At 43.7% G+C, this 26,112-nt stretch overlaps 1 protein-coding gene across 1 annotated transcript in view; it reads left to right on the top strand.

The window, feature by feature from the left end:
• The window catches only part of LOC128659934 (gastrula zinc finger protein XlCGF26.1-like), a 57,484-nt gene extending 31,893 nt beyond the window's left edge, over positions 1–25,591 (top strand). The window contains exons 2-3 of the mRNA XM_053713525.1: positions 21,684–21,797; positions 22,759–25,591. Of these exons, the coding sequence (XP_053569500.1) occupies positions 21,779–21,797; positions 22,759–24,101 (1,362 nt within the window). The 5' untranslated portion in view covers positions 21,684–21,778 and the 3' untranslated portion in view covers positions 24,102–25,591. The remainder of the gene's footprint in view (positions 1–21,683; positions 21,798–22,758) is intronic.
• The last annotated feature ends 521 nt before the right edge of the window (positions 25,592–26,112 follow it).

The raw sequence follows: 26,112 nt of genomic DNA, 5'->3' as shown, positions 1-26,112 counted from the left end.
GGACACTGAACCCATTTTTTTTTTCGTGATTCAGATAGAGCATGCAATTTTAAGCAACTTTCTAATTTACTCTTATTATCATATTTTCTTCATTCTCTTGCTATCTTTATTTAAAAAAGAAGGCATCTAAGCTTTTTTTATTGGTGGGTGAATTTAACCACCAATCAGTAAGAACTTCCCAGGTTGTAAACAAAAAATGGGCCGGCATCTAAACTTATATTCTTGCATTTCAAATAAAGATACCAAGAGAATGAAGAAAATTTGATAATAGGAGTAAATTAGATAAATTGCTTAAAATGTCATGCTCTAGTTGAATCATTAAAGAAAAAATTTGCCATCGTTGTCAGCTGAGTGGGAAACTGCGACGGCTCAGAGCCGTCGTTGGCACTGAAAGGGTTAAAATGTCATACTCTATTTGAATCACGAAAGAAAAAATTTGGGTTCAGTGTCCCTTTAACAGCTTTGCTGTATTGCTCTTTGCCTTCTCCTGCTGGCCAGGAGTGATATTCCCAACAGTAAATGATGAAGCCGTGAACTCACCATATCTTAGGAAAGAAATAACAATTGTAATCAGTAAAACATAATATAATGCTGTATCCTGAGATATTTTAGGGCACAACAGAATAATCTCTCACATTTAAATAAACAGTTTGTTTCCTCCTTACTTATCCATATGATAATCACACCCTGAGGGGGAGGCAGGGACTCTGTATTCATGTGACACCAGAGGGGACAATAGACATCTATATGAGAACAAAAGTCCAGGTGTGACACTCTCATTGTCTCCCAACTGACAAGTTGTACTCATGTGAGTCACACAGAGAAAGGTGACACTCCCACATTAGTATAAATTTCTCTTGTAAGGTGTATCCATTCCACGGATTCATCCTTTACTTATGGGATATTCTCCTTCCCAACAGGAAGTGGCAAAGAGAGCACACAGCAGAGCCGTCCACACAGCTCCCCCTCTAGCTCCACCCCCCAGTCATTCTCTTTGCCGGCTCTAAGCAATAGGGTCCCTCTCGGAAGGGTAAAGTGAATGTGGTGTTAGATTGTAGTTTTTGTTGCTACAAGCAAAAGTTTGTTATTTTAAATGGTACCGGTGTGTACTATTTACTCTCTAGCAGAAAAGAGATGAAGATTTCTGCAGGGAGGATGATTATTTTAGCATGTTGTAACTAAAATCCACTGCTGTTCCCACAAAGGACTGAGGAGTACAAGAAAACTTTAGTTGGGGGGAACGGTTTGCAGATTAGGCTGCAATAAGGTATGTTTAGTCATTTATTTCTAGACAAGACTGTGATAATGCTAGAAAAGGACTGATAAGATCCCCATGAGGGAAGGGTAAACATTATTCAGAGACTAAGTATGGAATTGCAAGCTTACATAACAGGGCTAATTTATGCTGGTTGACACTATTTTTTGGCAAACGGTTTTTACTGATAAATATAGTTTTTTGAGACACTTTGAAGGTTCCTTTGGGTTTCTTTTGGGGTTGTTACCCACATGGCTATTATTTAAACACTTAGGAGTGTTTCTTTAGGCCTCACAGCACCGGAGTAAGGTGGGAGGGGCCTAATTTTGCGCCTCAGATGCGCAGGTAGATTGACTAGATCTTCAGGCTGTTTCACATGGAGGGTCCTGCTGCAGTTTGAGGGCCTATAAGAAGCTTTTTCCCCACAAATCTGGTTCCTAAGGGCAGGTAGGGCCACAGAGCTGTGGCAAGGTGCTGAAGTTGTTGTTAACTGGTTGTTAGCTTAATATTGATCCGGTTTGGGCATTAAGGGGTTAATCGTTTTGGTTGCTAGTTGTGCAATCTTACCAATGCTTTAGGTACATACTGTGAAATTTTGAAAAGTTTGCTGCATTTTTCACTGTTTTGGAAAATTGTGTGCCTTTTTTATCTCTTAAAGGCACAGTAACGTTTTTTGCAAAGTGTGTTTTTTACTTGATTAAAGTGATTTCTAAGCCTGTTTGTCTTACTACTAGTCAGTTAAGCATGTCTGACACCAAGGAAAATCTTTGTTCATTGTGTTTAGAAGCCATGGTGGAACCCCCTCTCAGAATGTGTCCCACTTGTACTGATATGTCTATACACTTTTTAAAGAACATTTTGTTGCACTTAAAAATGTGGCCCAAGATGATTCTCAGACAGAAGGTAATGAGGTTAGCCCGTTAACCTCTCCCCAAGTGTCACAACCAGTTACGCCCGCTCAAGCGACGCCTAGCACCTCTAGTGCGTCTAACTCTTTTACCTTGCAAGATTTAGCGGCAGTTATGAATAATACCCTCTCAGTGTTTTTATCTAAACTGCCTGTGTTACCTGCAAAGCGTGATAGCTCTGTTTTAAGAACAGATTCTGAGCATTCTGACGCTTTGATAGCCGTATCTGATATACACTCACAACGCTCTGAAATGGGGGCGAGGGAGGCGCTATCTGAGGGAGAAATTTCCGATTCGGGAAAGGTTGCTCCTCAGACAGACTCGGATACATTGGCCTTTAAGTTTAAACTAGAACACCTCCGCTTATTGCTCAGGGAAGTATTAGTTACTCTGGATGACTGCGACCCTTTGGTGGTTCCAGAGAAATTGTGTAAAATGGACAAGTACCTAGAAGTTCCTGTTTACACTGATGTGTTCCCGGTCCCTAAGAGGATTACGGATATAGTAACTAGGGAGTGGGATAGACCAGGTATTCCGTTTGTTCCCCCTCCTGTTTTTAAGAAGATGTTCCCTATATCTGACCCCATGCGGGACTCGTGGCAGACGGTCCCTAAGGTGGAGGGGGCTGTTTTTTCACTTGCTAAACGCACAACCGTACCAATTGAGGACAGTTGTTTAAAGACCCTATGGATAAAAAATTAGAGGGTTTACTTAAGAAAATTTTTGTTCAACAAGGTTTTCTTCTCCAACCTATTGCGTGCATTATTCCTGTAACTATTGCAGCTGCATTCTGGTTTGAGGCGCTGGAAGATGGGCTCCAGACGGAGACCTCATATGAGGACATTATGGACAGAATTAAGGCGCTTAAGCTGGCTAATTCTTTTATCACAGATGCCGCTTTTCAACTAGCTAAGTTAGCGGCAAAGAATTCAGGTTTCGCCATTTTGGCGCGCAGGGTGCAATGGCTAAAGTCCTGGTTGGCCGATGTGTCGTCAAAATCAAAACTACTGAACATCCCTTTCAAAGGAAAGACCCTTTTCGGGCCTCAATTGAAGGAGATTATCTCAGAAATCACTGGGGGAAAAGGCCATGCTCTCCCTCAGGAAAAGTCCTTTAAGACAAAGAACAAACAAAATAATTTCCGTTCCTTTCGGAATTTCAGGAGCGGTCTCTCTTCATCCTCCCCTGCTGCAAAGCAAGAGGGTAACACTTCACAACCCAGGGCAGCCTGGAAACCTCACCAGCGCTGGAACAAGGGTAAACAGGCCAAGAAGCCTGCAGCTGCCTCCAAGACAGCATGAAGGGGTAGCCCCCGATCCGGGACCGGATCTAGTAGGGGGCAGACTCTCTCTCTTTGCTCAGGCCTGGGCAAGAGACGTACACGATCCTTGGGCCTTAGAGATTGTATCCCAGGGATATCTTCTAGAATTCAAGGACTCCCCTCCAATGAGAAGGTTCCACATTTCTCGTTTGTCTACAGACCAGACAAAGAAAGAGGCGTTCTTACGCTGTGTAGAAGACCTACATACAATGGGAGTGATTCACCCAGTTCCAATTGTGGAACAAGGGCTGGGTTTTTACTCAAACCTGTTTGTGGTTCCCAAAAAAGAAGGAGCTTTCAGACCAATCCTGGATCTCAAAATTCTAAACAAATTCCTCAGAGTCCCATCATTCAAGATGGAGACCATTCGGACAATCTTACCAATGATCCAGGAGGGTCAATATATGACTACCGTGGATCTAAAGGATGCGTATCTGCACATTCCTATCCACAAAAATCATCACCAGTTTCTCAGGTTCACCTTTCTGGACAAACATTATCAGTTTGTGGCCCTTCCTTTAGGGTTGGCCACTGCTCCCAGAATTTTCACAAAAGTGCTAGGGTCCCTCCTGGCGGTTGTAAGGCCGCGGGGCATAGCAGTGGCGCCTTTTCTAGACGACATCTTAATTCAGTCGTCGACTTTCCAAAGAGCCAAGTCTCACATGGAAATTGTATTGGCCTTTCTGAGGTCTCACGGGTGGAAGGTGAACATCAAAAAGAGTTCTCTCTCCCCCCTCACAAGAGTTTCCTTCCTAGGAACTCTATTAGACTCGGTAGAATTGAAAATATTTCTGACGGAAGTCAGAAAGTTAAAACTCTTAACCACTTGCCGAGCTCTTCATTCCATTCCTCGGCCATCTGTAGCTCAGTGCATGGAGACAATCGGACTAATGGTAGCGGCAATGGACATAGTCCCTTTTGCTCGGATACACCTCAGACCACTGCAACTATGCATGCTCAAACAGTGGAATGGGGATTATGCAGACTTGTCTCCTCAAATACAGTTGGACCAGGGGACCAGAGATTCTCTTCTCTGGTGGTTGTCTCAGGATCACCTGTCTCAGGGAATGTGTTTCCGCAGACCAGAGTGGATCATCGCAACGACCGACGCCAGTCTGTTGGGCTGGGGTGCAGTCTGGGACTCCCTGAAAGCTCAGGGCTTATGGTCTCGGGAAGAAGCTCTTCTCCCGATAAACATTCTGGCACTGAGGGCAATATTCAACGCTCTTCAGGCATGGCCTCCGCTATCTGCGGCCAAATTCATCAGATTTCAGTCGGACAACATCACGACTGTAGCTTACATCAACCATAAAGGGGGAACAAGGAGTCCCTTAGCAATGATGGAAGTAACAAAAATAATCAGGTGGGCGGAGGATCACTCTTGCCACCTCTCAGCAATTCCCATCCCAGGAGTAGACAACTGGGAGGCGGATTTTCTAAGTCGTCAGACTTTTCATCCGAGGGAGTGGGAACTCCACCCGGAGGTATTTGCCCAGTTGACTCAGCTATGGGGCACTCCAGAATTGGATCTGATGGCGTCTCGTCAGAATGCCAAACTTCCTCTTTATGGGTCCAGGTCCCGGGATCCCCAGGCGGTGCTGATAGATGCTCTAGCAGCGCCTTGGTCCTTCAATCTGGCTTATGTGTTTCCACTGTTTCCTCTCCTTCCTTGTCTGGTTGCCAGAATCAAGCAGGAGAGGGCGTCGGTGATTCTAATGGCACCTGCGTGGCCACGCAGGACCTGGTATGCAGACCTAGTGGACATGTCATCCATTCCACCATGGACTCTGCCAGTGAGGCAGGACCTTCTACTACAAGGGCCTTTCAAACATCCAAATCTAATTTCTCTGCGTCTGACTGCTTGGAGATTGAACGCCTAATTCTATCAAAGCGTGGTTTCTCTGAGTCGGTTATCGATACCCTGATTCATGCTAGAAAGCCTGTCACCAGGAAAATCTACCATAAGATTTGGCGAAAATATCTTTCTTGGTGCGAATCCAAGGGTTACTCATGGAGTAAGATTCGGATTCCCAGGATATTGTCTTTTCTCCAAGATGTATTGGAGAAAGGATTGTCAGCTAGTTCCTTAAAAGGATAGATATCTGCTTTGTCTATTCTTTTACACAAACGTCTGGCGGAGGTACCAGACGTTCAAGCATTTACTCAGGCTTTAGTAAGACTCAAGCCTGTTTATAGACCTGTGGCTCCGCCATGGAGTCTGAATTTAGTTCTTTCAGTTCTGCAAGGGGTTCCGTTTGAACCCTTACATTCCATAGATAATAAGCTTTTATCTTGGAAAGTTTTGTTTTTGGTAGCTATCTCTTCTGCTCGAAGAGTTTCAGAGTTATCTGCCTTACAGTGTGACTCACCATACTTGGTGTTCCATGCAGATAAGGTAGTTTTGCGTACCAAACCCGGTTTTCTTCCTAAGGTTGTGTCCAATAAGAATATTAACCAGGAAATTGTTGTTCCTTCTCTGTGTCCTAATCTTTTGAAGAAGGAATGTCTGTTACACAATCTTGATGTGGTTCGTGCTTTAAAGTTCTATTTACAAGCAACTAAGGATTTCAGACAAACAACTTCTTTGTTTGTTATCTATTCTGGTAAGAGGAGAGGTCAGAAGGCGACCGCTACCTCTCTTTCCTTTTGGCTGAAAAGCATAATCCGTTTGGCCTATGAGACTGCTGGCCAGCAGCCTCCTGAAACAATTACTGCTCATTCTACCAGAGCAGTGGCTTCCACATGGGCTTTTAAAAATGAGGCTTCTGTTGAACAGATTTGTAAGGCAGCGACTTGGTCTTCGCTGCATACTTTTTCCAAATTTTACAAATTCAATACATTTGCTTCTTCAGAGGCTATTGTTGGGAGACAGGTTTTACAAGCAGTGGTGCCTTCCGTTTAAGGTACCTGTCTTGTCCCCTCCCTTCATCCGTGTCCTAAAGCTTTGGTATTGGTATCCCACAAGTAAGGATGAATCCGTGGACTGGATACACATTACAAGAGAAAACAGAATTTATGCTTACCTGGTAAATTACTTTCTCTTGTGGTGTATCCAGTCCACGGCCCGCCCTGGCTATTAAGTCAGGTAGATTTTTTGTTTAAACTACAGTCACCACTGCACCCTATGGTTTCTCCTTTTTCTTCCTAACCTTCGGTCGAATGACTGGGGGTGGAGCTAGAGGGGGAGCTGTGTGGACGGCTCTGCTGTGTGCTCTCTTTGCCACTTCCTGTTGGGAAGGAGAATATCCCACAAGTAAAGGATGAATCCGTGGACTGGATACACCACAAGAGAAAGTAATTTATCAGGTAAGCATAAATTCTGTTATCTGTGTAACACTCAGTGATATCACAGGAGGAACCAGAGAGACTTCATACTTATAGAGCTTCTGCTAAATGGTAATATGCAAACCCTGACATAAATCTCTATTAGCAGCCTCACACTGTACAGGAATTCTCTCTCATAACGGGAATGCAGATGGATTGTCCCGGCAAACTGACATTCCTACCACCTCCTAGTCCGGTCATCCCCAAGTTGACCCGCCAAAGGGTCAAGCCGGGTCTGCTGGAGTGTCCCACCAGGAGGGAGCCGTGTGACAGACCCCTCTGTCAACCTCCCTATGGATTATGGATTCAAGGCATTATGTAAAGTGACCCTGTGCCCAGTATAGGTACAGGGTGTGAATCCAACAGTACTGTAGGGGTTAACTCTCCTCTTGTTCAGTTTTGAGTAACTGTATTTTCTGAGACAGGTTTCCTGGCATCAGCTATTGTTTACTGTAATTAGGTTTAGGTGATAAGCGTTCACCTTGTTTAATCACCTCCAAACTGATAGGTGCCAGGAAGGAATCCCTTGTTTTCTTGTGTTTGATTGTTTATTTGACTACGTAATGTGATTCTATGTATCCTGTAAAAGGACGTCTTCTATCTATCTAATGTACTATACTCTTCCAATCTTCCATCTTGTCCCCTAGGAGAGTGTCAACCAGGTGGGAGACCTGCATAAATACCGGGCATATAGCTCTCAATAAAGTATTCTCTGTTTTACCCTCAAGACGGAGCTTGGTCTCGTGTTTGGGGGGAATTAACTGGTTCGTGTGTTGCTGATCCCGTATTCAGGGCATATTTCATCTGGTATTAACCCTCGATATCAGGGTTATACCATAACAATTGGTAGCAAGTGACGGGATGTTCCTCATCATCCAGAAGAGCAACTACACATCCGGATCTAATGGGAATACCATATGAAAGACTGAAAAGAGCCACCCTTAAAGACCTGCTAGAACAACAGGACCGACAGGCCAGTAACCTCAGGAAGAGGGAGATTATTACAATACTGACCGAGATGGACGGAGTACCAGGGACCGAAGGAACCAATGAGCCCAGCATATCAGACAGAACTCAAAAAGAAGCAAGCATTGACAGTGCGGTTAAAATAAGACTGGCACATTATGGACCCAACCCGACTGCCGAAATTATCTACCGGGTCATAGCAGTTGTGGAGGCCAACCTACTTCGCCAAAGCGGCGCTGCAGCAGCCCAAGTCACAGCAACCCCAGTGGAAAAGAGAAAAGTACATTTTGCAGCTTTTAAAAACTTCATGGAAACAGAAGAAGAGATTGATGGGTACCTTGCGGATTTTGAGAGGCAATGTGCCCTACACAAGGTACCCGCAGAGGACAGGGTCACGATATTATCCAGAAAATTATCCGGCCGGGCCAGTGAGGCTTTTCGGGCCATTCCAGATGAGGAAGTCGGGGATTATAATGCTGTAAAAGAGGCTCTGCTCTCCAGGTATACGATTACACCGGAGGCATACAGGAGACGGTTCAGACACACTGTTAAACTAGCTGGAGACTCCTACGCCGAGTGGGCATGTAATGTGCACCGCACAGCAGCTCACTGGATGGCGGGGTGCCAAGCCGTATCTGGGGAAGAGGTGCTGCAGCTATTCCTGTTGGAACATTGCTTCGACAAGTTATCCGCAGGAGTTAGAGAGTGGGTTCAGGACCGTAAACCCTCCACCCTGCATGAAGCTGCTCGCCTGGCAGATGAGTATACGGATGCCCACAAACTGGACACTGCTACCACTAAGATCCCTGCCAGAGTGGAGTACAGACCCACAGTCACCCCAGCTGCTACCAGTTACCAACCCCCGGCGCACTGCTCTAACACACCGCCTCCAGCCATGAACTATCCTCAGAAAGCCCGGTTCAACTCACGGGACTACTCACAGCCTATTCGGTGCTTTGGATGTAAGCAACTAGGGCACAAAAGACCAGAGTGTCCCCTAAACACAGCGAACCAAGCACAGTCCTCGAAGACCCGTCGGCGGAAACCCGCGTAACCCTCAACCTGCTGCCCACTGCGTAGAGGAGGAAGAATGCTGGAGCATCCTACATGAAGCAGACCCCGTCAAAGCTGCCCACCGGGATAACTGGCAACAGCACCGGCAACTGGTTAAAGTGAATGGGAAGGAGGTCAGTGGTCTACGGGATACTGGTGCTACCATGACCTTGCTCCAAAAGAACTTGGTGTCTGAGAACCAGCACACCAAAGACACTGTGGCTGCGAGGGTAGCAGGGGGCGCTGTGTTCCGCCTACCTGTTGCCCGGGTACATTTGGATTGGGGAGTGGGCGCTAGACATGTTAATGTGGGGGTCATGAAGGACTTACCAGCTGATGTTCTCCTTGGAAATAACTTGGCCCCCCTTGTTTCTGCCTACGCTCCCATGGGTCCCGCCGATGTTAACCCTGTGACGATCCGTGCCGCCGAGACCGACCCACCTGCTTCTGAGCCCCAGGACACTGAGCTCAGTAAATCTCTATCCGCTATTAATACGTGGAAGTCTCGTTACAACGCGCTGATGGAGAAGAGTCAAGTAGAGGATGAAATGGTCACGTTAAACAATCGCGTAACGGTGCTAGCATGAGAGAAGCGGAGCGCAGAGGAAAAAGCGCGTTTAGAACGGGAATCACTGCTAGACAAGCTACACCGACAGACCGCAGAAAACACCAGCTTGAGACTGGAACATGAAACATTAAAGACAAACTTAGCGACACTGGAGGAAAAGCTGACGCTGGCTCATAGTGAGGTGCAGCAATTCAAGGGCACCCTACGTCAGTATGAAGGGATTGTGGATACCTATAAAGAGCAGGTACAAAAAACTCGTAAAGAAGCGGATGAGATTTGTCTCCAACTGGAAAGAAGCGTCTCTGAAAACAAAAACTTGAAGGAATGTTTAGCCCTGGTCTGGGCACTGAAGAAGTTGAACCCTTATTTATACGGACAGGAATTCTCTCTCATAACAGGAATGCAGATGGATTGTCCCGGCATACTGACATTCCTACCACCTCCTAGTCCGGTCATCCCCAAGTTGACCCGCCAAAGGGTCAAGCCGGGTCTGCCGGAGTGTCCCACCAGGAGGGAGCCATGTGACAGACCCCTCTGTCAACCTCCCTATGGATTATGGATTCGGGCATTATGTTAAGTCACCCTGTGCCCATTATAGGTACAGGGTGTGAATCCAACAGTACTGGAGGGGTTAACTCTCCTCTTGTTCAGTTTTGAGTAACTGTATTTTCTGAGACAGGTTTCCTGGCATCAGCTATTGTTTACTGTAATTAGGTTTAGGTGATAAGCGTTCACCTTGTTTAATCACCTCCAAACTGATAGGTGCCAGGAAGGAATCCATTGTTTTCTTGTGTTTGATTGTTTATTTGATTACGTAATGTAATTCTATGTATCCTGTAAAAGGGTGTCTTCCCTCTATCTAATGTACTCTACTCTTCCAATCTTCCCTCTTGTCCCCTAGGGGAGTGTCAACCAGGTGGGAGACCTGCATAAATACCGGGCATATAGCCCTCAATAAAGTATTCTCTGTTTTACCCTCAAGACGGAGCTTGGTCTCGTGTTTGGGGGAATTAACTGGGTTCGTGTGTTGCTGATCCCGTATTCAGGGCATCTTTCATCTGGTATTAACCCTCGATATCAGGGTTATACCATAACAATAGTGTTCTGTATTTTGTTATAATAAAGCTAAAATATTTCACTTCATGTAAGAAACTGAGTTTATATAAAAAAAACTGTACTTATTTAATTTGTTTCCTATATTTTTCACACCGTGTTAATGAATTTAACATTAAGTTCTTTTATTTAAAAATCCCAAGTTAATAATGATTTATAGCATTTTGTAAAATGAATGTTTGTAACAGAACCAATTGATATTTTCAAGCTTGAGGAGGTCTGTCCAATAATACATTTGTGGGGGTTGTTCCTGTTATCCAATGAGCAACAGATTATTAAGTATCAGCCAATTAGAATCCTGTATTTCCCTATAGGTTTATAATTAACTGTAGAGCCCAGATAAACCATTTTTATTTAATATTAGTGTGAAGCTGCTATTTGCTCCAGTAATAAATATCACTCAGCTTATGGCCCTGTTGTATCAGTCTCATCACATATACTGATCTAATTATAAATATCTTGTGATCTGCATATTATTTTATTTCTAATGAGCTTATTTTATAATACATTTCTTATTTCTATTAGCTGCACCTGTTTATCATCAGAACTTTTATCCCACTGATCTGTGACTGATTCTTGTTGTTAGTAAAGACCTTAGTAAGTGTATTCTGTACCTTCAGCTGCTGCTGTTTGTGTCACATGATCAGACTTAAATTAAGTTGTGTCACTGCCCTACTAAAGAGACTAACGTGGAGTATGGCTAGACCCAATCCTTGAAAAAAGGGGAAAGAACAGAGTAAACCTACTCTGGCATTCTAAAGTAGATAAAATCTTGCTTGCAGCGAAAGTAATCCAATTTTCTTCAGTCACAAAAACTTCACCTCCTCCATGCACCAAGGCAAAGAGAATGACTGGGGGTAATGGGAAGGGAAGTGATACTTAAATGGATACTGAACCCAATTTTGTTTTCAAATAAAGATACTGCTGTTTATGTCACATGATCACAGACTTAAAGGGACAGTGTCCTGTAAATTTGGTTTTCCCTTAAAATAACAAGAAACCACAATTTTTTTTTCATCATTTAAATAGAACATAACATTTAAACAACTTTCCAACTGACTTCTATTATGATATTTTCTTCATTCTCTAGGAATCCTTTATTGAAGCAGCAGCAATGCACTACTGGGAGCTAGCTGAGCACATAAGGTGAGCCAATGACAAGAGGCTTGTATGTGCCACTAATCAGCAGCTAGCGCACCATAGTGCATTTTATGCTTTGTCACAAAGGTCCCCAAGAGAATAAAGCAGATTTGATAATAGAATGAAATTGGAAAGTTGTTTAAATTTGAATAATAAAAGTGTAATTGTGACTTTGCTGTTCCTTTAATGTGTTTCTAATGACTTGTTTTACCGGTGTATAAAATAGTATAAAGTGTATGGGAAATTTTACCTTTAGCTTTATTTTTATGTAAAATAACTGTTTGCTGTTTGTAATTTATTTTTATTATTAAATTGTACACAGCCTTTAAATGACCTGAGGCTCCAGCTCCTACTTAGTATATGCAGGAGTTCCCATTATATAAAAATATGAGTCTGTTATTGGCTGATAGCTGTCACATGGTACAGGTGCAGAACTACATTTATCAGAAAACAATCTATTGCTCTTTAAAAAAATCATAGTAAGTTTTATTGCATTGTTTTTTTATTATGCATCTGTGGTTTAGTAATTCTATATTTTATGGACCTTTTAAATGGACTGAATCTGCCAAAAAAACATCTTATATTATCACTCCATGTAAACACAAATTATTTCTTTTCATAACTCTATCCAAGAAAACAATTGAAATGAACATTTTAGTGCCTATGTCTCCCACACCCCCTTGCAGTGTGATTTAGCACAACTCAGTATTGACCAAGAGAAGTTAAAGGACTGGGAGTGGAGCACATGACAAAATGTCTGACAGTGCTAATTAGTAGGAAGTACAATACCAATACTGCAGTATCCAATTTAACTTATATTTAAACAACTTATATTTAACATTTCTTTCAGTAGAAAATATTGTTTCATATAAATGATAGAAAACAAAGATTATAATATATTTGTAACGTTGTGATATGGCCCCACTTAAATAGATTTTCTACCATTATGTTGTATAGATTTGGGAAGATTCATATTTTTTTTTTTTTTTAAAAGATAATTTTTATTGAGGTAAATCAAATGGCATACAGCTTATGCATTACAGATTGAATAAAGAACAATATAACATGATACATAAACTTCGTAGCATGAGGTGCATTACCACCTCGGTTAACAAACGAACCTCATTTTTACAGAGGCCATCATTAAGAATCTTGTCGAACTATATTCTATATATATATAACTATAAGTTCGATTGTTGCATCCTGGGGGATATGTAACTGGGACGGCCATTAAGTTAGTAGGTCAGGTCTCTAGGGCTTTTAAGTAGGCAAACACTACAGGCATTGGTGGGGGTGCAGATACCTGAGAAATCATGTATCGCACCATGTACTATACAGGGGTCAAGAGAGGCCACATTAATCCATCCCTCGGCTCTCTCGAACTCCCCGTGTCTGGCATCCTCGTATAACAGAGTGTGGGGGTAAGTCCTTGGGGGTATTGTGATAGCGTCAGGGGTGTTTCGGACTCATTATCGGGCAATCTGGCTATGTATTTTTACAGGTCATGAGAGTATCCCAGGGTTCCCAGATGAGGCAAAAGTCAGTCAGTTGCTTGCGTTCCCCGTATACATAGTTTTCCATACTCTTAATGTAGTTCAGACAATCTACTACTCCCTGCCACCTGGGGGGCTGACTTTTCTTCCAGTTCCTGGCTATAAGTAGTTTGGTAGAAATGAGAATGTATACAAGTAAGTTCCGTTTAACTCTGGGGAGCAGGTCCACTCCTAGGTGTAAAATCGCCAGAGCCGGTCCAAGTGTTTCCACAAGTTCCAGGTCTTTACACAGTGTTTCTACCCTTTTCCAGATGCCGGCCAGTTTTGGGCATGCCCACCAGATGTGGGTCAGGGTGCCCCGTTCTCCACACTCTCTCCAGCACATGGGGGAGTGATCTGGGTAGAGCTTCTGCAATTTAGTGGGTACTAAATGCCACCTCGTAATTATTTTGAAGTAAAGTTCGTATAGAGTGACACAGTGGGTGGCTCTATTAGTGATACTGATTGTCTCCTCCCAGTCCTCCTGTGGGTAGGTAAGCTGTAGATCTTTCTCCCAGGCCTCCATATGGACCATTTTGGAGGGAATAGGTTCCCCCAACAGGTACTGGTAATGTGCTGAAAGAGGTTTGTAGAGTTGGAGATTGGCTTTCCAGCGTGATTCCCATGGGGTGGAGTCTCTTAATTCACCCTCTAGGAAGCCCCAGGACCTCATAAGCGCTCGGAGTCGCAAGAGTGTAAAATGAAACTTCGGGGTTACCGTGGGTAGGGCTAACATAGTCGTATGGGCCTTTAGCTGCTTGTTGAATTAGAAGTCTGACAAAGAAGCTACACCTGTGGTGGACCACGAAGTGGCATGTATATCAGGCAATCCCAGGAGGAGGCCTCGGATAGAGTGCGTGGGCGAGGGGTGTGGGGCTATAAGTCTATTGTGCCTTAATCGCAGCCAGGTCTCCTGACATCCCTTGACTATGCTGTTAGATATGCAAACTTTTGCCGCCAATGCGGGGGGAACCACAAAAGGTCCTCCAAGTCCACAAACGCTGGCAGCGATGCCTGTTCCAATTCCTTCCATCTAGTTGCAGGGAGGCCATTACCCCACGCTGAAGCGTGGGTGATCATTGCTGCCTCATGGTATTTCCTCATGTTAGGGAGGCCTGTTCCACCCTTCTCTATGGGAGCTTGCAGGATGTGGGCCGCGACTCAAGGTCTTTTGTCGTGCCAGGTATAGGCATGAAAAAGAGTCTGGAACTTCCGAGTCAAAGATAATCGGGATTGGGATAGGAATACATCGGAACGCATATGTAAGTTTGGGTAGGACCATCATTTTGAGGGCCGCTACCCTGCCAAACCACGAGATCTCGCTATATATTTTAGAATTCAATTCTAGTGTGACCTCTCTCAGTAGTTTATCATAGTTTTCTCTAATGGTAATCAGCTTGGAATGAGAGAGGAATACTCCTAGGTGTTTAATTCCCTTATTGGACCAGTTGAAAGAGTAGAGGAGCCGAATACTGCGCTCTTCATTTGGGGGAATATTGATAGAGTATGCCTCCGTTTTACTAACATTGATTTTGTAGTATGAAAGTTCGCCAAATCTCTTCAACAGGTGGAACAGTGGAGGAAGGGAGTCCAGAGGTTTCGTGAGGAAGACCGTAAGGTCGTCCGCGAACAGAGCCAGTTTCTGGGTGGTATCATGGAGTTGGAGTCCTTGTATCTCCGGGCATTTCCTAATAGCTGCGCCCAGGGGCTCGATTGCCAGCACGAATAGGAGAGGGGACAGGGGGCACCCCTGTCTCATCCCGTTCGTTATCTGTATTGTGGGGGAACAGAACCCCAAGCCCCTCACCACAGCAGTAGGGGATGAGTAGAGTGCCATAACAGCTTTGATATAAGCGTCTGGTATACCAAACGCCACTAGAGTCTGAGTTAGATACTCCCACCTCACTCTGTCAAACGCTTTTTCAGCGTCGAGTGACAGAGTGAGCATGGGGAGGCCCAGATCCGCCACCTCCGCATGGATATTCAAGAGACGGCGAGTATTATCAGAACCTTGTCTGTTAAGGACAAATCCCACCTGATCAAGGTGTATGAGTGTCTGGAGGTGCACTCTCAACCTGTTGGCGAGGATCTTAGCGTAGATCTTGGCATCAACATTAATAAGGGAGATGGGCCTATAGCTAGAGCATAGCGAAGGATCCTTACTCTCCTTGGGAATCGAGTAATGTTTGCCTCCAGGAATTCCGGGAGGAATTCGCCACGTTGGGCTACTCTTTTAAAAAGACGTAGCAGGATCGGAGAGAGTGTGGGACTAAGGGTCTGGTAGAAGGCGACAGTAAAGCCATCTGGTCCTGGGGCTTTGTGGGGGGTCAAGCCAGCTATTGCCATGCTGACCTCCTCTAGCGTAAATGGCTTCGCTAATATGGCCTTGGCGTCATCTGGCAACACAGATAGATCTAGTCCCCTCAGGAACTTACAAATGTCATCTGGGGTGGCTTTATCTGTCATCTCTGATGCGATGTTATAGAGGGAGGAATAATATTCTGCAAAGGCTACTCCTATTGCTTTGGGGGAGTGGACTGGTCCCTTTTTGGTAGTGATGGAGGCTATCCTACTCTGTTGTGTGCGTTTTCTAAGCTTATTAGCTAGTAGCCTGTCTGCCCTATTGCCTTTATAGTAATATAACTGCTTGAGCCTATGTAGACTATCTTGTACCCGTAAAGTTTCCCTTCTAGCAATTTCTTCTCTAATGTGGCCTATCTGCTGGGCCAATAGGGATTCGGGACATGATTTGTTGGTAGTCTCTAGGGAGCGAAGATCCCCATATAACTTGGCTAAGGATTGGTTACCCGATTTACGATGGTGGGCTAATGTCTTGATGAAGTACCCTCTCAGATAGGCTTTGAGAGCTGCCCAGACCATATCTAGGTCAGTGGTGCCTGTGTCGTTGTGTGTCAGGAAGTCAGTTAACGTCCTAAGGAGTGAGGGTAGCTCTCTCTCAGTTAGTAGTTGGTTGGAGAGTCTCCAAGGGGGCCTACCGGTCAAAGCCTGTAGCTCAGAGAGATCTAGATAGACCATGTCATGATCTGACCATGTGCATGGTTGAATGGTTGGGTTTGTCATCTTGTCTAGGGACCAGGAGTCACATAAGATATAATCGATCCTTGAGAATGAGTTGCGGGCTTTGGAGTAGTGTGTAAAATCTTTGGCTGTAGGAGCTAAGCACCTCCATGCATCATATAGGTCATGTTGGAACATAAGTTTTCGGAAAGCATTGGAGGTTGATGAAATATTTCTATCTGAATGTGTAATGAGGAGGGATTGCTTATCTTTGTGGGGGTCCCATACCATATTAAGGTCTCCTCCTATGACTAGACGTCCTCTTTTAAGTTGGTCTACCCTGGCTAGAAACTGTCGTACAAATGGGATTTGCTTCGCGTTTGGTGCGTAGACTGAGGCTAAAGTGTACAGTATGTCATTAAGTTTACAGATTAGTATGAGGAATCTACCCTCAGTGTCTCTCTCAACGTATTCTAGTGTGAAGGTTAAGTCCCTACTGATCAAGATCGCAACCCCTGTGAAATAAATGTGATAACAAAAATCATAAAAGGAAAACCAAATAAAGTTCTGAATCAAGGATATGTCTGTGTCCTCTGGATGAGTTTTTCAGCTTGTTAGCATTCCTCAGTGAGATCCCATAAAAAAGGAAACAGAAAATTGCAACATAGTGTGAATCTGTAATGGCACTTTGAGGAAGTAGTTGTTTTGTAACAAATGACTACTCACATTTGTTGGAGCTTTCGACTAAGCTCAAGGATATGCGCACTCCCACTTTATACTGATGGGAAAACAGTACACTAGGCAAAACTTGGATACAAATTTATTTTAAAATATATAAAAGCGTCTCATAAGCCTTGATGACACCACAATGTAAGGGTACAAAAGCAGATATGCTGTAACAAATGCTTCAAATCGCCAAACTTGCAAAGAGGTAAATGGATCAGAAGGAGTGTGACCAAAACCTCTTTAGTAGCAAGACAATAGCGCTAAGCCCCCAGGTGTCCTGGCTAGTGTAGAGACGCGATAAAACTCAATATAGAACAGTTCAGTTCCGACGTACATTTCGCTGGTATGCTTTGTCAAGGAATCAAATAAGATATGGATCTTAAGTTAACGAATATAGTTAAGCAGGAGTTTTCTCTTTGTTGGGGAGTTCAACCCCTGTGCATTGAGGGTAGCTATGCGGATTGGTGCCATTATAGAGGCAAATCGTGGACAGGGGGAAGGGTAAAATCCGGATGAGGGGAGGGGGGCAGCGGGATATGTTATCGAGGAGCCAGACACGGTGGTCCACAAAGCCGGGATGTCTGCTATGGGTAAGAGACTAAGTGCCCTAGAGGTTACTCTAAGGAAAAAAAAAAAGTGTCAAATAATCACTTTCGCGATGAGTGTCTCCCCTGATTTCTATCAGGGGGGCACAACTATTTTTGTGGGGCGGAGGTTAGCAGAGATCAGCCATGATCCCTGCCAAACCCAGAAACAATTTTTTGTATAAACATAAATATAAACATAACATACTTAATTAAATGTGCAACATATTAAACATCAATAAACGAGATCATACATTCAAACCAGAGAGGAAGTGTGCTCCGTTATTTGACCAGGTAGCTCCGTGCTAAGAGGAATAGGGTAATGGCCATCTAGGTTCGTGTTAGTGCCCGACTCTGGGTCATAACTGACACAGAGAATCAACCTTGTTCACCTTGGTCCCCTGGTATTGTAGTAAGTGTTGTGCAATTAATTCCGTCGTCGGCTAAAGTTGAATCTGTCTTGGGGCTAAAATTAGACTAGGGTATAGCTGCGCATTACACATATTGAGGGGGTGAACCGGAAAAACCCTCTAAAGTGGTCTAGTCGGGTATTGGAGATTTCATTTGACAGTTAAGTGGGCGAGATGTCTATTACAGTAATTTAATAGAGGATGAGTTACACATGGGTCTTAGTCAAGGAGGGGGTATGGTCTTCTGGTTGAGCAGGTAAACTGGCGGCATGAGAAAGATGGATAGTTGGCTAGGTCTGTGTTGGTATATGACTCCAGGACCAGGCTGGGGTTGTGGTTCTGTCTGGGTTATTTACACAGACCCTACTTCGTTTCAGTAGCCATTGTGTGTCAAGTGTCACAGAAGGTTGTACTTGGCTCTGTTACAATGTAGGGACTAGTTAAGTGCATGGTCGCTAGGCGTCAGGATTATGGGGGTGGCCTGGGAGTATTGTGTGATACAGACTAGTCGAGCAACAGATGTCTCAGCCTACCGTCAAGTAATCAGAGCAAACATTTCAGGAGGGTGATAAAGAACATATTTTAAATGAGACATTACAATGAATCCTCTATGCAATCATCAATGGGTTCAAGAGCTTTTGCACCTGATTATACTAGGCACTATTAATTAACGTACTGAGCATTTTAAGAACAAAGTGCAAACAGGAAAAACATCTACAACTTGTATCAAAAATATTGCACACCTGAGGGTTATCATTTAAACTGCAAATTTGTGTGAACACAGTCAAATAGTTCTATTTGGTAAGAAATGTGAAAGTCTCACCCGTCTTCATCTGTGGTCTTAAGTCCCCTTTGGAGGGTGTGTGTGGGGAAAAACCCACCAGTGTCTCTGGAAATATGTTGAACTATTTTAATAGAACTGTAAGCGGACTTCCTATGTGTCTTCGGTTGGGGCAAGTCTCTAGAATCCAGTGATCTCTTTAAAGTGGGTGCTGGCCGTTGTGGAAGCGGTCTCCAGGTCGGTGCAGAGGCTCTGAGTCCGCTGTCCCTAATTGAATCAGGATCTCGGCCTCCCGGATCCGGTGGGAGCAGTTCCCATTTCTGCAGCAGTTCTCTGGCTTGTTGTGGCGTTGTGGTGATGAATTGCTGGCTGTCCTTGGTGATGAATAGTCGCACTGGAAATCCCCATCGATATTTGAGGCCTTTTTCTCTGAGGATCTTGGTGTACGGTTGGTAATGCCTGTGTAGTTGGAGCGTGTGCGGGGAGAGGTCAGGGAAGATCTGTAGGTCAGCATACTTGTCTGGCAGTGATTTTTCTCTGGCTAAAACTCGGAGGATCTTTTCTCGAAATGTGTAGTAATGAAGTTTGGCTATAACATCGCAAGGTTTCCCCTCGTCCACAGATCTAGGCCTGATTGCCCTGTGCGCTCTGTCAATAAGGGTTTCATTACCCAGGTCAGCACCTAGTACTGTTTTGAACAGGTCTTGGAGGTAGGTATCAAGATCCTGGGGTGGAACAGTCTCTGTGATCCCCTTGATTCGGATGTTGTTACGGCGTGACCTGTCCTCCAGATCTGCCAATTTTAGTTCCAGGTCTGTTATCTGGCCGGCCAAGCATTGAGAGTAACTAAGGAGATTTGTGTGATCTACCGCAAGATCTTCTTGTCTGCGTTCCAGCACATCCGTGCGTTCCCCTATGCTACATATATCTTTTTTTAGGTCAGCATGGGATCTGTCGAACTTCCTCGACAGGGAGTCGTGGTGGGACGCTAGTAGTGATGTGATGGAGTCCATCAGATTGTTTGGAGCGCCCTCTATTGTTGGCAAGCGGGAAGCCCTTTGTGTTAGAGTTTTGCCAGGGTGGCCATCTGAGAGGCTCCCAGCATCAGAGCCTTCATCTTCAGATCTTGTATGGGACATCCTGTTTGGGTGCTGGAAATGGTCAGCGACCATTCTTTTTGGTGTATTATGGGGTTTTTGTTTTCTTTTATGGGGTTGAGACATTCTGAGTTAAGGCCCGCAATCATAATCCTGAGTAGCTTTACTTTTCTTTGTCGTCTTTCAATAGGAGTCCGCTTGCTTCTAGTATGTTGTTAAAGTGTTCATGGGTTGGTGGGGGTAAAGGCTGTTGCTGAGTGAGCTTACATGTTAAGGTATCCTGAGGCCCCCAAGTGAAAAAGGAGGATGCCTCAAGTATACAGCAGGGTCCAGGCCACTACGGCAGCATGAGGGGATCTGCTGGATTGCCCAATAGATGTTTCAGGATAGCTGATCTCTCTCCTGGGGAATTGCCCCTGCAGGGCGATGTGGGATAAGGTATTTGGGGTATGACCTACAGGCAAAAAGGGCCGGCAGGAAAGGGGGGAGAGAGATCAGGTTCTGTATAGTATGCAATCACTGAGGTGACCTAGGCTGCAGATGAGTGGTAGTTTATAAAGAGGTGAGGGCTTAACTTTGCGCCTGGGGTTGTGGTACGATGTTAGTAGTTCAAGGACCCTAGGCCCATAGGCATCAGTGAAGGCCCATGGAATGGGCAGATTTAAGCAATAAAAGAATCAGGAGTTTGTATAGAAGGTACCCAGCTAGTCAGCAAGCTATTGTGGCTGTGTTTTGTTTCCCAATATTTAGCTCCCAGGGCCCAAATTATGGAGAGGCTGGGCCTCAGCGGTACACTTATTTGTGAGGGCAAAGGGTAAGGAACCAATAGGCCTATTTAGTTTTGCAGAAGGCCTTCAGTAAGGCCCAATATCTTTGGCTTTGAAGTGTCACTAGGGCCATCTGGATGCTGTAGCACAGGCTTGTGGGGTGGGGCTGGGCCGTATAGCTTATTCAAATTGGCAACCCCGGTGTGCGATTAATCCCCTCTCCTAATGCCCTTTAGCGTGTACTGCCCGGTGGCACAAGGAGCCGCTTCTAGCTGCCTGGGTCTCAGAGAGCGGATGGCCCTCATCCGCGATATGGGTAATTGGTGGTCTCGTGGCTAGGCCCCGGGTTTCACTGCACTGAAGAAGACGGCTCCCGGCAAGATGGCTGTCTGTCTCACCCGGCCGCAGCTTGGAGGAGCCTCAGTAATATTCGCCCGAATAAGGGCTTGGTATGCCTCGCTGTCCTTCTAAGGGGGGGGCAGTGTGACCCTGTGAACACCTCTCGGGAGAGTTGGCGCAAGTAGCGCTAGGTGATGTCGGTGAATGGCGTGACCGGAGGGTCTCCAGGTGCGTTAGCGGTTAGTTTTGCTGCCTCCAGACAGCACGATCAGCAGTAGCACTTTGCTCCGGAGCAGATCCCCGACCCTCTGGAGTAGATGTGGGGCGCCTCCAAGGCACAGGGCTCAAGATAGACAGAGGTGAGCCTCGGAGCTTTTTAAGAGAAAGCAAAAACTGTTCAAAGTCTCTAGGTAACAGGCTCAATGTACAGTAGTTATTCTCTAGGCAGGCTATCCAGTATATTTAAGACCAAAACGTAGAGGTATATCTAATAAAATAGACTTTTAAAGAATTTCTAAGCAGGAGCTCACTGTCTGCACGACTGCTCACGCTAGCGGTTAACTCCGCCCCCACCGAAGATTCATATTTAAGGTGCAACTGTAACACCCACAGAGCTAATTGTACTAAATGCTTGTGGTAAATCAATAGCACATATGTAATACCCTAATCAGCTGATCTGTATCACATGAATTGTTATGCTTGCCTTTATTTATACCATACGTACAGTTAATCAGAACCATTATTTATTATCTGTCTAAACCATTTAATATACTTTTTACAGACACGGCCAGAGCACTGAGAGATATCAGGTATTGATGTAACTGGAGTGAATAAGGGAACCTTCTTCCTGATCAGACATTGGAGCCTGTTATCAGCATGAACTCATATGTGTTGGGTGAGTAAAATAGATATTATGCTGACTTTAATTACTGGGAAAATAGAATAGATCACTCATTAAACAAATATAAACTATTATTTTTATATCTGCATCTATTAAGAACATTTGTGTCAGTGACGTTATAAAGAAGGAGCAACCCCCATTGGGATGAGGATCAGGGTAAAAAATAATATTCCCCCCCCCCTCTGTCCTTTTTAGACAGATCATGTCTATCAACTGCCTAATCTCCCCCCCTGACCTGGTTCTGTACTCAGAATACCTGCAATTCCACCTTCCCCTACCCTGACCTCGCTCATGGAACACCCATAACTACACTTATGCCTTCCTTGTTCCCATGTGTGAAACACCCACAACTTCCCCAGTGTTCCCCACACCAGAACCACCACTGATTTGTGTGTTTAATTTTACAGTGACTTATTATTATTATTATTATTATTATTATTATTATTATTATTATTATTATTATTATTATTATTATTATTATTATTATTAAACTAATAAAGTTGTTGGCTGTTTATATAAATCAAACAACTACACCCTCTCAAAACATCTCACTTATCATTCTGTGATGATTAAGACATCATGTTCTCACCCAACTGGTTGAGCATGAGCTGGGCAGAGCTGTATGTGCAGTTGTTTGTGCAATGTTAAATGAGGATGGTGGATGCCATCTTCTTGCCCAGAATACAGATGTACTTGTTCCCTGGCTGAGAACATTATCCACACGCACCTTGCTTAATGCAGCCCTATAACTTGTTTTGATCAGTAATTTAGTTTACTATGATGTAGTAATGTTTACATTCTATGTCATCCTTTTTTAATTTGTGATTCACAGGAAAATAAATTAAAAAATACAAAAAGGAAGACATTTTTTAGTATAAAAAATGTTTTTTTATTGAGATGGATTATATTATAAAGAATAAACAGTCTTATTTTTCTTCCATTTCTTTTGATGTAGACCAACACTTGAATCGTTCATATCCATCCTTCACTACAGGAAGCATCAGAATGATACCGCAAACTCCAAAAGTCTTAGACACTAATGACTATTCACAAACATTGGGGATATCACAGCAGATATTTAAAGAAGATGGTGAATTTGCAGGAACTGGGCAACAAACATGTACAGAGAGTAATTTAGTCATCAAACAAGAGGACAACATTTATGCCTTATCTAGTGAAATGATTATCCCAGAGGATAAACCACACACATTTACTGAGTTTTCAAAACATATTAAAGAAGGGAAAAGTCTACAGTCTAGCCAAATGATTCATACAAAGGAGAAACCTTTCAAATCTACAGAATGTGAGAAAAGCTTTAGAGGGAAGTCTCATCTACTAGAACACCACAAAATTCACACAGGTGAGAAGCCACACACATGTACTGAGTGCGGAAAATGTTTTACACAAATGGATCATCTGAAAACTCATAAAAAGATTCACACAGGAGAAAAGCCTTTCACGTGTACAGAGTGTGGAAAATGTTTTATAGAAAAGAGTCATTTGAAAACTCATAAAAAGATTCACACAGGGGAGAAGCAGTTCACATGTACAGAGTGTGGAAAAGGATTTACAATAAAGTGTAATCTGAAAACTCATGAAAGGATTCACACAGGTGAAAAGCCTTTCACATGTACAGAGTGTGAAAAAAGTTTTAAACGAATGGATTGTCTGAAAGCTCATGAAATGATTCACACAGGAGAAAAGCCATTCACATGTACAGAGTGTGGAAAATGTTTTACACTAAAGAGTAATCTGAAAACTCATGAAAGGATTCACACAGGGGAAAAGCCATTCACATGTACAGAGTGTGGAAAAAGATTTACACATATACATTGTCTGAAAACTCATGAAAGGATTCACACAGGAGAAAAGCCTTTCACATGTACAGAGTGTGGAAAAAGCTTTACACAAATGAGTAATCTAAAATATCATGAAATGAGTCACACAGGGGGAAAGCTTTTCACATGTACAGAGTGTGGAAACTGTTTTACACAAAAGATTCATCTGAAAAAGCATGAAATGATTCACACAGAAGAAAAGCCTTTCACATGTACAGAGTGTGGAAAAAGGTTTACACGTGTGAGTAATCTGAAAACTCATGAAAAGATTCACACAGGAGAAAAGCCTTTCACATGTACAGAGTGTGGAAAAAGGTTTACACGTGTGAGTAATCTGAAAACTCATGAAAAGATTCACACAGGAGAAAAGCCTTTCACATGTACAGAGTGTGGAAAAAGGTTTACACAAATGAGTAGTCTGAAAACTCATGAAAAGATTCACAAGGGAAGAAACCTTTAACATGTTTAGAAAATAGGGTTGCTACCTTTAGCTCAGCCGATTCCCGACACTTTGCAAATGGGCGTGGTTGAGGATGTGGTTAGGGGTGTGGCTTCACACGACCTTAAAGAGACATTCCAGCCAAAATTGTAATCCATGTGTATGCATTTCAGTTTTGAGTAGAAGCATTTTTGTAACATACATGTATTAGAAAAAATGCTTCTAATACGTTTTATAGTTGTTTCAAAAGTGTATTTAAGTATGCCCCGTGCACCAGCATTTTAAACATAGCACTTGCTCAGAGAGCCTAAGGTGCTTTTACTAATGACTCAATTTGTTCATTGCTGACATGCACACATGCACGTGCAGAGAAAAATATTATCACTAAAATAGTTATAACTTTAACTAGAAACATTTTTGCCAATACGTGTTTATTGCAAATATGTTTCTATCCAAAGATGTAATTCATCTGTGTATTTAAATTTTGATCGGAGTGTCTCTTTAATAAAATACATTTTACTATTTTTTGGTCTGTTATTAAAGGATTGAGTGTTTATAATGTTTACTTTAATACACACACGGCAAAGATAGATGAGAGAGAGATATTATATATATATATATATATATATTCAATTTGGTAGATAGACTGACAGAAAGCTGTATGTGTGTATATATACCCATTAAGGGTCTAGCCAGATCTGCCAAACTGGAGGGGGGGGGAATGTCACAGATACCAGACAGCCATGGCTGCCCCCACCCCCCCTACTGCCTGCCTGACTCCTTGTCACACCAGATTTGGCCCTTTCATGGCTAGCGGGATCTTGCTATCTAATGTTTTGCCATACTGTGCTAGCACGCAAGAGTTGAACCCCTACCACCTCATCCCCTTCTGTTCCTAAGCGGATTTGGGTTCCGGAGAGCAACCGCAATCTCCCAGACATTTTGTTTGTTATTTGGTGATGAGTACTTTGTCAGAGAAGAGCTGGTCTCTGTTCGGAAAAACCCTCCTGGGCTGGGCTGGCTCCTGGAACTCCCGGTCGGCCGCCGTGACAGCAGACACCCGAACAGCAGGACACCCGCTGACTTTACCCCTGGTCGCTCCAGCGGCCCTTTGCCCTGGAGTGCTGCTCTTATGGGGATTGGTAGCCCCTAGGGTGGACAAGAGGGGGAATTACTGGAAGGGAGCTCCTTTGGGGACAATCCTACCCCCATAACTTCAACAGACTGTATCTCCGGTCCCCAGTAACAAATCACGTCGCATTTTTGGGCTGTGGCATCTGGGGACTGAGAGCTTTAAAATGGCACCTAAAAGTGCTGCCGCTTCACCAGGATCATCCCAAAACCGCCACCCCTGGGTACTGGGATTCTGTGAGATTGTGGCTGCTATGGAGGTGCCAGTCTGTCTGGAGGGGCGGGAAAATTGTGGGATTGTCCAGTGTCTTATCAAGATGAGCTTTGTGTATAAAAGGAGTGTGTGTTTTCCAATAAAATCAGTTCTTGTTCCACCTGAATGCTAGTATGTCTTGTTATTTGTGTGGGCTCCTAAGACAAACTCTCTAAATAGAAGCATCAAAAAGGATGTTATTGTAAATAATACTTTCTACATCCCAGCTATAAAAGCGCCGGATTGGAAGTGCTCTCCTGCAGGCCTTTGTTCCTCTATATATGTGCACGTCAGTTTCACTCATATAAATGTGATAGAATCCAAACACCACACAGGATTATACAAATCTGTCCTCATACTGACCAGTTAACACAACCATTCACCTCCAAAGCACCCCCAGTGTATATTGCTATGCCAGTGTTCGGAGTTGTATGTTTGATTTACATAGGGGAGAAAATAATTATATTTCTTTCATGTAATTGACAAGAGTCCATGAGCTAGTGACATATGGAATATACATTCCTACCAGGAGGGGCAAAGTTTCCCAAACCTCAAAATGCCTATAAATAGACCTCCCACCACACCCACAACTCAGTTTTACAAACTTTGCCTCCTATGGAGGTGGTGAAGTAAGTTTTTGTGCTTGAT

Source organism: Bombina bombina, chromosome 5 (genome assembly GCF_027579735.1).
Source record: "Bombina bombina isolate aBomBom1 chromosome 5, aBomBom1.pri, whole genome shotgun sequence".
Lineage (NCBI taxonomy): Eukaryota > Metazoa > Chordata > Amphibia > Anura > Bombinatoridae > Bombina > Bombina bombina.
Note: the sequence above shows the minus strand (reverse complement) of the source record. Positions and strands in the feature narration are given on the sequence as shown.